Consider the following 13,569-nt stretch of genomic DNA (forward strand, 5'->3'; position numbering starts at 1 on the left):
CGTGCCGGAGTCGGAGACCGGAGTGGATCCCGGCGATCGCACGCAGATTGGACTGGGGGCCCTTCCATGCCCTGCGTCAGTCTCTCACGCAACCCGTGGTCGAGCACGTACTATGTTCCGCGCTTCATTCAGGTGTTGCCTCGATCTCACCTCCAACATCCTACCTCTCCTAATCCTACTCTCCGAAAACTAAAAAATCATGAAGACGACAAAAAAAAAGAAAAGGGTATCACAGGCGGTCCCCCATTCCACATTTAATGTGGATTTCAGCAATGTCAGGGGCCTTCATAGCAACCTTGACGCCGTACACCACCACCTTGAGACGGCGCAGCCTGCCCTGCTTTTTTTAACGGAGACGCAGATATCTGCTCCGGATGATACCTCATACCTTGAATACCCCGGCTACGTATTGGAGCACAACTTCCTGCGTAAAGCCGGGGTGTGCGTATTCGTCCGGGCTGATGTCTGTTGTCGCCGTCTTCGGGGCCTCGAACAACGGGACCTGTCCCTCTTGTGGCTGCGCGTAGACCACGGGGGCCGTAGCCGAATCTACGCGTGCCTGTACAGGTCCCACAGCAGTGATGCAGGTTCAGCTCTGTTTGAGCATGTGCAAGAGGGGACTAACCGCGTGCTTGAGCAGTACCCATCTGCGGAGGTGGTGGTTCTTGGAGATTTTAACGCTCACCACCAAGAGTGGTTGGGGTCCAGAACCACTGACCTCCCGGGTCGGACTGCTTACGATTTCGCCTTGGCCTACGGCTTCTCCCAGCTGGTGACACAGCCCACCCGTGTCCCAGATATCGAGGGGCATGAGCCTTCTTTGTTGGACCTTCTGCTGACCACAGATCCGGCCGGATACAGTGTGGTGGTCGACGCTCCGCTTGGATCGTCTGATCACTGCCTTATTCGTGCTGCCGTACCACTCTCTCGTCCTGATCGTCGAACGACGACCAGGTATCGAAGAGTTTGGCGGTATATGTCAGCAGATTGGGATGGATTGCGTGAATTTTACGCATCCTACCCATGGGGGCGGTTCTGCTTTTCCTCTGCTGATCCTGACGTCTGTGCGGACCGTCTTAAAGACGTGGTGCTCCAAGGGATGGAATTGTTTATTCCCTCCTCTGAAGTGCCCGTTGGGGGTCGCAGCAGACCCTGGTATAACAATGCCAGCAGGGATGCTGCACACCTCAAGCGGTCCGCATACGTGGCATGGGATAATGCCAGGAGACGTCGGGATCCTAACATCTCAGGGGAAAGGCGGAAATATAACGCCGCTTCCAGGTCCTACAAGAAGGTAATTGCCAAGGCGAAGTCGGAGCACGTCGCTAGAGTTGGCGAGCGATTGAAGAGCTATCCCTCCGGGAGCCGTGCTTTTTGGTCGCTCGCCAAAGCTGCAGAAGGAAACTTCTGCAGGTCTAGTCTCCCACCACTGCGTAAGTCCGATGACAGTCTGGCCCACAGCGCGAAAGAGAAGGCTGACCTTCTGGTCAAACTCTTCGCCTCGAACTCGACTGTGGACGACGGGGGTGCCACACCACCGAACATCCCCCGGTGTGATAGCTCCCTGCCAGATATCTGCTTCACACAGTGTGCAGTCAGGCGGGAGCTCCGACTCCTGGACGTCCATAAGTCGAGTGGGCCAGACGGCATCCCCGCAGTGGTTTTGAAAACGTGCGCCCCTGAGCTGACACCTGCGCTAACGCGTTTGTATCGCCTCTCTTATTGCACTAATAGGGTTCCGTCTTCATGGAAGACCGCCCACGTCCACCCTATCCCCAAGAAGGGTGACCGGTCGGACCCATCGAGCTACAGGCCTATCGCGATAACTTCCTTGCTTTCCAAGGTGATGGAGCGAATTATAAATACACAACTCCTAAGGTATCTTGAAGATCGCCAGCTGATCAGTGACCGACAGTACGGTTTCCGTCACGGTCGCTCAGCTGGCGATCTTCTTGTATACCTTACTCACAGGTGGGCTGAAGCCTTGGAGAGCAAGGGCGAGGCTCTTGCTGTGAGCCTTGATATCGCGAAGGCCTTCGACAGGGTCTGGCATAGGGCACTTCTATCGAAGTTACCATCTTACGGAATCCCCGAGGGTCTCTGCAAGTGGATCGCTAGCTTTTTGGATGGGCGGAGCATCACGGTCGTTGTAGACGGTGACTGCTCTGATACCATGACCATTAACGCTGGCGTTCCACAAGGTTCGGTGCTCTCTCCCACGCTTTTCATCCTGTATATCAATGACATGCTGTCTATTGATGGCATGCATTGCTATGCAGATGATAGCACGGGGGATGCGCGATATATCGGCCATCAGAGTCTCTCTCGGAGCGTGGTGCAAGAGAGACGATCAAAACTTGTGTCTGAAGTGGAGAACTCTCTGGGGCGAGTCTCCGAATGGGGTGAATTGAACTTGGTTCAATTCAACCCGATAAAGACACAAGTTTGCGCGTTCACTGCGAAGAAGGACCCCTTTGTCATGGCGCCGCAATTCCAAGGAGTATCCCTGCAACCTTCCGAGAGTATCGGGATACTTGGGGTCGACATTTCGAGCGATGTCCAGTTTCGGAGTCATTTGGAAGGCAAAGCCAAGTTGGCGTCCAAAATGCTGGGAGTCCTCAACAGAGCGAAGCGGTACTTCACGCCTGGACAAAGACTTTTGCTTTATAAAGCACAAGTCCGGCCTCGCATGGAGTACTGCTCCCATCTCTGGGCTGGGGCTCCCAAATACCAGCTTCTTCCATTTGACTCCATACAGAGGAGGGCCGTTCGGATTGTCGATAATCCCATTCTCTCGGATCGTTTGGAGCCTCTGGGTCTGCGGAGGGACTTCGGTTCCCTCTGTATTTTGTACCGTATGTTCCATGGGGAGTGCTCTGAGGAATTGTTCGAGATGATACCAGCATCTCGTTTTTACCATCGCACCGCCCGCCACCGGAGTAGAGTTCATCCATACTACCTGGAGCCACTGCGGTCATCCACAGTGCGTTTCCAGAGATCTTTTTTGCCACGTACCATCCGGCTATGGAATGAGCTCCCCTCCACGGTGTTTCCCGAGCGCTATGACATGTCCTTCTTCAAACGAGGCTTATGGAGAGTATTAAGCGGTAGGCAGCGGCTTGGCTCTGCCCCTGGCATTGCTGAAGTCCATGGGCGACGGTAACCACTCACCATCAGGTGGGCCGTATGCCCGTCTGCCTACAGGGGCAATAAAAAAAAAAAAAAAAAAAAAAAAAAAACTAATGAACTGCTATCTTATTGATGGCTCCAAGAATATAGGTAGACATAAAATTAAAATCACCGCCGACTAAAGATCCATTCCTCAATCGAATAGCATAACGGATGTGGCGATCCTTCAAGTCTGAATGTTACGGCATTTAAGACCGTCTCAAGTGCCGGTACAAGCTTATAATAAGTAAATTATATATGAAGGAGTGACTTGTTCCATGGAGTTTATAAACTGTGAACCTAAGCGTCGCTGCCGCCATTCTCTTCATCATTATTGCCTTCCATAGTGACAGTAATTAAAGCTCACTTTTTCAAATAATTCCTATTATTGAATTTCAAGTGTTTCAACATTAAATCATTTCGTTTTTTAACACAGGGAGTCAGAGCACACAATCGTTTGAACAGCATTCAAGAGAAGCATTTTCAACCGACGAAATCAACAAAGACGATTTCTTCGATTTCACCAATCTGAATATGAACGAAAAACAAAACTCAAAAAATAACAATAGCATGTTCGATTTGAATATAGTACACGAATTAGTCGAAAAGGAAATACGTAACTTTAAAATTGGCTACCGCCGTCAATATCCTGCTACATGGGAGGTCGAGAAAGAGGCGTACCGATGGAATCCGTTTTTCGTAAGCAAAGCCTTCGAAATGATGAAGCAGTCGATTTACGCCACCAGATTCAGATTGGAGGCCACCAAACCGCTCAGGAAGACGTACTTAAACGATTTCAGTTACAACATCGGTACATGTTACGGTGTTTTAACGCAGCTGATATTCAAAATGGATAATATGTACGCCCAAATGCTGCATTTCGGTGAAAGAACGTTTTTTCTGTACTATCTGATTATATACGAAAAAATATTGGCGGCACACGTCGATGCTACATTTCTAGTTGAGAGGATGTTCGCATTCCACAAACAATATAGGGACATCATGAAGCCCGAACAAGAGTCGTATCAGAATGATGGTATACCGCCAAATCCCAATCCTTAGTTTACCGGGCACGCTGAAATATACCTAGTCAGGTCATAAATTCTGTCACATGTTTAATGTAAAATAATTGAAACAAGTTTATTCATTATGTAACCATTCATATACCAAAATGAACTTAACAAAACATAGATTCTTATGACACTAAAGTTTATTCAAAATGACCTCCGTGATTTTGAATACAGGCCTTCAATCTGCGCGGCCAGTCGTCTATCGCAGCACGAACGAGGTCCATGTCAATATCGGCGGCTGCCTTAATCAAGGATGTTTTGAGTGACTCCAAATTGAGATGAGGCTTTGAGCACGCCTTTTCCTCCAAGTGTTGCCATATCTTGTAATCTAACGGATTCAAATCTGGACTGGAGGAGGGCCAGTCTTCGTGCCGGATGAAGTCGATTTCACGCGCCGCCAGCCAGTCTTGTGTGCTCTTCGCTCTATGAGCTGGCGCCGAATCTTGTTGGAATACCCAGTGCCTGTTATTGAACATGGTATGAGAAACAGGTACCACAAGGTTCGTCAGGACTGTATTTTGATACACAACTGCATTCGTTTTTACACCTTTCTCACAAAAATGTACCTCTGTTAAGCCCCAATAAGAAACTCCCAACCATACCATGAGCGAGGATGGAAAATGACCTCGTTGGACACGCGAAATACGGTTGCTCGCTTCTTCACTACTGTGTGCGTACACCTTATCATTTTGTTTGTTGTAGCTCTCTTCTACGGTAAAAATTTATTCATCCGAAAAAAGAATTTCCCGATATTTTTTTCCCGCGTACCGCTTCAACAAAGCGCGGCTTCTCTTCAGTCTCAGGTCCATTAGACGAGCATTCAAACGATGTCCTGTTTTTCTTCGATATGCCCGAAGCCCTAAGTCTTCATTTAAAACCCTTTTCACCGTGGTTTTGCTTAACCCCATCTGAAGGGCCAACAGTTTCTGCTTACGTTTGGGATTTCTTTGAATTCGCGCCTTCACAGCTTTTATCACTGCTGGAGTCCTAAGAGACCGAGGGCGACTACTTCTTGACCTGTCATCTAAAAGAAAGCATTCTAAAAGAAAAGTTTTTACTGTGTGACAATACTTATGACCTGACTAGGTATATCGACGCTTGTAAGGCAAACGTGACTAAGCAACAATAACTGCTTTGTACATAAATGATAGGCAATAACCATATTCGATGCGCAAAAAATATATATTTCTAGGTCTATTAAAATCATTTCAATCCTACAGGCTATAACTCATATTCGATGCGCAAAAAAATATATATTTCTAGGTCTATTAAAATCATTTCAATCCTACAGCTAGATTCGTTAAAATAAAAAAAAATTCAGGTAATTTCAACTTTAAATTAGTCTACTGTAAAGTTCACGCATTGTCGCTTAGTCACGTTTGCTTTTCAAGCGCCGATATATAATTTATTTATATGTATTATTTTATTCACATCAAAATAAAGTTTAGTCTAGTAATACTATAGCACAAGCTGAGTTGCTCTATAAAGAGAAACAACATTTAAAGCTATTGCTTTACCAGTTTTTATGTTTTTTTTTATATTTGAATATTCAAAATGTTTTAATAATATTTCTAATGTTTCTTCTTCTAATGTTTCAATATTCAAATTACCATTTACGGCACCTTTATAACATATTAACCTTTTTTAAGATTTATTTCATAAATCCATGTTCGGTTATAACTACTGAACTATGCATCCGATTGACTTGAAAAATGGTATCCGTGTAGAAAAAACATGTACTTAATTGATAGGCTAATATTTATAAGAGTGTTCGATTCCCTACACCAGTTGCGGGAGCGTTAATGATGAGAAACTTTGTGGGGGTGAGAAATAATAATGTCAATTTTTAATGCCCAGCGAAGCGGACGGGTACAGCTAGTACCTTATAAAAAAGTTCCCGGGAAACGAATTCAAAAATGTTTATTTAAATTCGAATATTTCTGGATATTCTTATAGAAAATCAAAACAAATCCTTTTTTCCCCTAACTGTTCTTTGGTAGCCTAAGGGGCTATTCCAGCTATGCTCTGGCTGGTAGAAAAAAACAAAAAAAAATGGTAGAGGAGCTCCCAGGGCCCAACCTGACTAAACTCTACAACCGGTTCCAACAAGAGACAAGCTCCTAAAGTGAACAGGCGTGACAAACACAACGAGAATTTTTTTTTTAATGTATTTATTTGTTTTTGGCAATGTTACAGTAATAAAAAAGGGATTTAAACAAATCCAGAATAAACTATAAACATAAAAATAAAACATTTTATTTTATAATACTTCTATTGAGCAAACGTTTCTTGACATCACTTTTTTTTAGTGCTTAGTTGGGTAGAAGCGTAACTGACCCACCTACTGTTAAGTGGTTAGCGGACACCATAGACATCAACAACGTAAATTGTAAAATTGAATTCTTTTGAAACAGTGAACAAGAGTCCTTCAGTTTTCGCGACTCGTAAAGATTATAATTAAAAGAACTTTTACATTTGTGTTTAACGTTTACTATTTTAATTTTAAAATTTGCAAAATTCCCAGTTTTCGTGCCCATCGACGACCAAGATGTCGTCAGTAGTCATTTGAACATTTTAATGGCCAACGAAAATAATACAGTGACACTAACGGACACAACAAATGTCACAACAAATTTTGTCCTTAAACCGGAAAATCTCAAACATTTATTATAAAATATTAATTAGTTATTATTTTTCTTGTTGTGAACCGAATCGTGATTCTAAACGTTTTAAGAAGAATTTTACTTGTGGTAGGACCTCTTGGGAGTCCGCGCGGATGGGTACCACCACCCTGCCTATTTCTGCCGTGAAGCAATAATGCGTTTCGGTTTGAAGGGTGGGGCAGCCGTTGTAACTTACTTGAGACCTTAGAACTTATTTCTCAAGGTGGGTGGCGCATTTGTGTTGTGGATGTCTAAGGGCTCCAGTAACCACTTAACACCGGGTGGGCTGTGAGCTAGTCCACCCAAAGAACACAAACAAGAATTCACCAAAACCAGTCCAGCCGTTTAGGGCGAGCTCACTAAAATTACGTCATCCCTTCTTGGGAATAGCCAGTCCGTAATTACAGGAGTCAGGATAGCATTAATTTGAAAAAGTAATCTAAATACGACACGGATACAATAATTATTTATAACAAAAACGTCTTCAGCAATAGGCAGAGGCTTGACTGTGCTCTTGGCACTGCCAATATCCGTGCGTCACATAAATAACTTATCATCCAGTGTGCCGTAAACTCGTCTGCTGTCAATAGCAATCGCCATAAAAATTAATGAATGATTAGAGTAGTCACACCTAATATGAACAGGATCGCATACCTATATAAAGAGACCACGGTAATTTAAATAGTCTTTATTTCTATAAACACATCTATAACAATAATATTATATTTAAAAAAAAAACATAAATTAACAATAATAATGGAGGAATGTTATACATACTAGAACTAAATAAAGAAATAACATTAAATATTATTTGAACTATTTCTAATAAAATAGGTAATGGAAGTTTTCGTGAGCATAAAATAGGCAGCTTCAAACGCGATGGTAAGAGATGGGAGTCTTGTTTAGGTCAAAATATCAAGAAAGAATGGCCTTTCTCAGAGGTTAACTTTTCTTTCACACTGTACTTTAAGGGGATCTAACAAAGGACAGAATCCAGTCACATATGCACTATTTTTTAAATATAAGGATGGTTCATTATTGGTTTTACTGCTATGTATTAGATATGTGGAGTACAGTTGATACTGCTAACCTAGTGGATCTTATTGTAGCCGATTTGACAGAATTCATACAAAATAAGGTTGATAAAGAAACTCTAAGGAGTAATGATAGGAAATCCATTTTCTTTGAATAAATTCAATCAAACATTACGATTTATTTTAATTTTACGATTATTATATTTTTGTGATGTGAAATACCCGCAGAGGGAAATAAATATAAATATCTGGTCGATTCGACCCTGAACTAACAAATTGTCGTTTAAAGACTAAAACAATTATCTTACGTACAATAAAACAATATCACAACAAAAAATAACTAACAAATCGAGCAGATGAACAGACAGATTTACTGTTTCGCTTTATTCATTTCATTGTAAGCGTCAGATAAAAACAAACTTCATTAAAATAGATTTTAAAAAATCTACAAAGACGAATGGAGTGATTGATATTTGCATTAAACCAATATCCAGATAAATAACTTTGCAAGTAAATGGCAATAGTTAAATGTATATAGAACAAAAACTCAAAATCCTTTATATGCATTGATTTAAAAAGGAAACCGTAATATGTATTAAAAAATACATTACGTATATAATGGTAAGCAAGTACCGAATTATATGCGATGAAAGAAAAATAATTAAATACACACCTATATATTAATATTATATTAAAAATTTCTGTACGCACGCAATGTTATTACGTAATTTTTCTGCTATTTGTACTTAGCGAGTCGCATTGGTGTGTTTTGCCACGAATTATCCATAAGTGAAGCCGCAACACAAACTTTATTAGTCCAAGAAGAGTCATTTGATTTGCGGCAAATACAGACAAACAGATGAAAACGCGTTTCTGTTAATACTTTGTATCATACTATTAGTAAAAATTAGGATAATCAAGACAAACACATCCTACACGTGTATTTTTGGGAAAAATAAGTATTAATGTAATTATTTTTTCACGAATACACTATACTAAGATAGCTGTTTGTTCTTATTGTAATTACCGATTTTTCATATAGATACTACAACGATCAATTTAGTGAGATTCTTCACTGAAATAAAATTGTAGCAACATAATATTTACTACTACCGTAAATAATGTTTACCGACATTGCACTACAACTAAATAATTTTGATTAAAAATACTTTTACGGTATTTGTGTTTATTCAATTAATTTACGTATTAATTAGGATTATATTAAATAATTAGCGTAAAAGTTTTTTTAAACACGCCTAGACTTATCTCGAAACTGAAATAAAACTAAATAATACTAATTTTAAATAGTTACATATTTAAAACACTAAATAAAAATAATTTCTAAATAATATTTAGCTTCGTTTCAGCCTACCCTAAATAACAAAACTTATCACATAGAATGGCTGCTTAAGTACTAAAAGGTACTGAATGAAAAAGCACTAACTTAATTAATGACGGTTTTTTTTTTTCAAAATGAATTCTTTCAGAACTTTTCTTGTTTTCAGACAGTGTTTGTCAATTGTCGGCTAATTACAATATCCATTTTTTTTACAATTTCGTCCTTTTTTGTTTAATAATGCTGGCCATTATTGATGTACAGGTGCCATTTCATAGAGTTTTTAATTGAATTAAATTTAAATTTGAATTACTTTCTAAATATAAGCTATTTGTAAATCTCAAATTATCACTGAAATTTAAGCTTTCTCTAATAGAATACAGAATTGTCTCAAACATTATTACATTACCACTATAATCTACTTACTAGAATGATTACGAATTCTTAAATTTAACTTAACAATTGACAGACCAATACAGACCCTATCGCAATCCGAATACAGATCATATTCAAAACTCGTACATTCTCACACGTTTTTGTACCTCAATTTTTATATTCTTTTAATATCAGACAAAAACTAATTTTATCGTTTAGAAAATACTGATCAAAAAATTAACACTGGAAGCGGTATTGATAATAATGAAAACATTACTACATATTACATCTAACTAAATACTTAAGCTACATTAAAAAGTATTGAGGATGTAATAATACGTAAGGAACACTATCGCAATGTATTAAAGTGTTCGCTGAAAGGTCGCCAATGAAGGTGGCGCCACTGTAGCAAGTGGAAAGATTTTAAAAACACTTGCTACACTAGCGCCACTTCAGTAAGTCTTCCAACAATAACTCGCTGCTTACAGATCCACACTTTTTCAACTTGTCCTCTATACAAGGTGTCCCTTACCTCTACCCTCCATATTAAAAAGGAAGTGTGTTTTTTAAATCATAGACTAAGCACTAAAGATTTAAAACCACAGATTATCCTAAACGCATATATACTTTTTTTGTAACTGCGCTACTATTTGTATGATCTAAATTAAATTAGATCTGACCTTTGAGTGAAATCGAGATTCATAATTGATATATTCGTATAATTATGGTGTACGGACGATGCCCGTCGTTGACATACCGTTGCCATGTCAAGGTACTTGGCTGCAGACAGTCGGTATGTGGGGCCGCTCTCACTGCGCCTTCGGCTTGTGAGCTCCGTCGGTGGTGAAAACGAAAGAGAATTCTGAGCGTTTCTGAGCGAACGATATGAATTCATCTGTCGGGGATAGTTTAATATGATTATTAATTTTTTTTTATTAGAGGTAGAGGGGAAGAGGTTGACCGAAGAAGACATGGATGGAGTGTATGAATGACGATATGAGAGAGAGAGAGAGAGAGAGAAGAGAGTGTTGAGATGACGGCTGATAGGAGAGAATGGTGGAGAAAAATTTGCTGTGCCGACCTCACCTAGTGGTGGTGGAGAAATGTATTTTTTTATTATGCAGACGTCTATAGACAAGATTCTATAAAATGAACGCAGCCGGTACACAATACAATAGAGAATACGACCTCAAACCTCAAGGTGGACCGTGAGATGGTACACTCATCTAACTAACAAATGCGTGAAGATAAATTTCAACTAGTGTGCGAATCCAAATATAACTCCAACTACCCTCTTTTTTTCACTGATATTCAAACTTCGGTACTGAGTCTCATACTACTTGTACTTGTGACGTTTGTATCCTACAACTAAATAAAGTATTGCTTACCGTAAGTCAAATATCCCTTCTCGTCCAGGTCGGCCTGGTGGAACGTGTTGCTGGCATCTTGCTGACACAGTCCAAGACATTTGCCGGTCACCTCTTCGAAGCCGGCAGAGTTGAGTCTCCCGGTCCGACCAGTGTCGTACAACTGGAGACAACACAGATCAGTTTGATCGACTTTTGGATATAACATGTGATATTCCTGGCAGCATTGTAAGCCCTCGAGTCTGTTTCTGACGTCAAAAACGGGTTCCGGCTTGTTGGGACGGACAAATGCGACAGCTCATCTCAGCTAATTAACATACTCCTCTATTTTTTTACTGGATTAAAAAGTAACATTTACCTTCCAAGCGTAATTGAGCACTTTAGATAGCGGCGCCTGCTGGAGGGAGAGGAAGACGGCGCACAGTAGATAGTCGGGAAAGTACACCAGGCCACTGGACCTCTGGAAGGAAATTGTTAAATTATTGATATATCGTAAACGAATCAATAATTTCAACGATTTTTTTATTTTCTGGCTATCGTAAAGGTATGTTATAAATAAATTATAATATAACAATAAAATATATTAATAATGTAATATAATATTATAAATTACCTGGACAAATATTTCAAATAGCCTCTGCGTCTTTTGATCGTTAGGCACCCCGAGCCTCTGGCAGAACTCCTCAGCCGTGAGCCAACGAGCCCTATCCTGCAGTCCCTGGGCAGCTAGGTGCAGCTCTAGTTGGGACCTCTCTAGGCTGAAATTCAAAACTTACTATTTTCATTGGTTTTCTCGAGTCGTAGACATTTTTAAAATTTTATCTTTTAACCATTATTTTCATTTCATAATTTTCAAAGTTACGAATACTTTATCTGTCTAGTAAATCTTATACTTCATAACGAGATATAGCTGGTTGCTAAATCTAACACTAAAATCTACAGAGTGCTTCATTTTTTCTGAATGCACATTCCATAGATTTTCTTGTAATTACAAAAAGACAAGAATCTAAATTTTGATGTTGAGAATAGTGTCTTCATTCTCTTACCCAAGAGCAGCTCTTAGCTCGCTGACCTCCCTGGCACACGGAGCTCCTGGTATACCCAGATTCTTGGCTCTAGCAATCAGCCGGCAGTCGTCGTAAGTATAATCTAATACTGGAACTCCTAGGGCTCTAGAAACAACAGGTTGGTATTCTTAATCACGAAATAGTAACTAATAGAACACGAAATAGATGACATACTACAACTGTTGTAGTATGTCATCTACATACGCATTTTTGTACACCTGTAGTTCTTTGTTGTTGTTATAATATCATGTTAAACAACCCGAAATAAATGAGATATTGACATTTTGTTGACTTTTTGAATTTTACATATGTAAACAAGTACTAATATTACAAAACCTTCATTTGAAAATATCCGATAGTTGTATCAAAAATCGTACAGTTCATGGTTTTAAAGGTAGGTATTTCAAGATAGATGCAAACTTAATATCAAGATTGTTCTTAAGTAGCAATATTTGCAGTATACTTTTTAAACCAAGTTCAATGTATCCAATAGCTATATTAATCACTGGTTTCCCTCAATTAGATTAAATGGTCTACTATTTTATTATACAAACATATAATATAAAAATATTACGTTTTATACCTGTTTATCATTGCATGTATTAGTATTACATTACATTTAGCCGTCATCATTCAAATAGCAAATTAGAGAGGAGCAATGTCAATAATACAGTCGAGAGTGCCGTATTTGTACTCACTTAGCCATAACATCTCGAACATTCCTCGCATACAGTTTCGGATCTCGCTTCTCCTCTTCACTCGGATAGTATACAGGCAAGAACTCAATCTCACACGAGCTGTGTACTTGTGTCAGAGTCAGCCAAAGCAGCTTTAAACTGTAAATTGAGTGGTTACTTATATAATATAATGTGTTTTATACGGCATATTATGTTTAATTATTTTTTTATTCTTTGGTTTTAATCATGTTATATTAAATATTGAAATTTATTAGGACGCTAGGAATACAATGGTTCCTCCATAACATTACTTGACATGTTTCTAAAATTGTCTAAAATGGGTTTTATTGGCAATAATTAGAATGTTGAAGAAGTTATTGCTCATCCTCAATCGTTACCTAATAACTAACCTAAGGAACCTAAAGTCGATTGACTTTCTTTTGTCATCAACAACTATCAACGGACGGATAGAGACATATCATAAGAATCTTCTCTTGACGCTCAAAACCGCAACTTGATCTATTCATCGCGTGCAGCTTATCTTGGTCCTCTCTCACCCTCAATTTTACAGGCCAGCATGAGAAACTCGCTGTCGGCATTCCTAAGAGAACGATGTATAACAGACTGATTTGGAGCATTTACTAATAGTACTATGAGTCCGTGGTATTAAGAGTTGACCATTGAGCCTATATGTTTCTGCTGCAAATCAATCAAGCGTTCGATTTTGAAAATTAGTAGAACCGTCATTTTAATACAACTAGGACTTTAAGATGGTAACGAAACTACAGTATGATGAAACTTGTATACAGATT

General features: G+C 39.6%; 1 protein-coding gene across 4 annotated transcripts in view; it reads right to left on the reverse strand.

The window, feature by feature from the left end:
* Nucleotides 1-7,573: 7,573 nt before the first annotated feature.
* Nucleotides 7,574-13,569, reverse strand: part of LOC101742486 (lysophosphatidylcholine acyltransferase) — a 47,101-nt gene continuing 41,105 nt past the window's right edge. For 2 of the 4 annotated variants that reach the window (XR_009974238.1, XR_009974237.1), the window contains exons 6-12: nucleotides 12,779-12,916; nucleotides 12,060-12,185; nucleotides 11,627-11,771; nucleotides 11,372-11,473; nucleotides 11,035-11,176; nucleotides 10,233-10,541; nucleotides 7,574-10,120 (exon numbers count right to left, since the gene is read on the reverse strand). Coding sequence is in view for 2 of the 4 variants with exons in the window: in XM_012688702.4 (XP_012544156.1) it covers nucleotides 10,456-10,541; nucleotides 11,035-11,176; nucleotides 11,372-11,473; nucleotides 11,627-11,771; nucleotides 12,060-12,185; nucleotides 12,779-12,916 (739 nt within the window). In the remaining 2 variants the exon portion in view is untranslated. Of the gene's footprint in view, nucleotides 10,542-11,034; nucleotides 11,177-11,371; nucleotides 11,474-11,626; nucleotides 11,772-12,059; nucleotides 12,186-12,778; nucleotides 12,917-13,569 lie in introns of all 4 variants that reach the window. The other 2 variants (XM_012688702.4, XM_004924096.5) reach the window with 1 other exon arrangement.

The sequence above is a fragment of the Bombyx mori genome, chromosome 11 (assembly GCF_030269925.1).
Source record: "Bombyx mori chromosome 11, ASM3026992v2".
In the NCBI taxonomy this organism is placed as follows: Eukaryota; Metazoa; Arthropoda; class Insecta; order Lepidoptera; family Bombycidae; genus Bombyx; species Bombyx mori.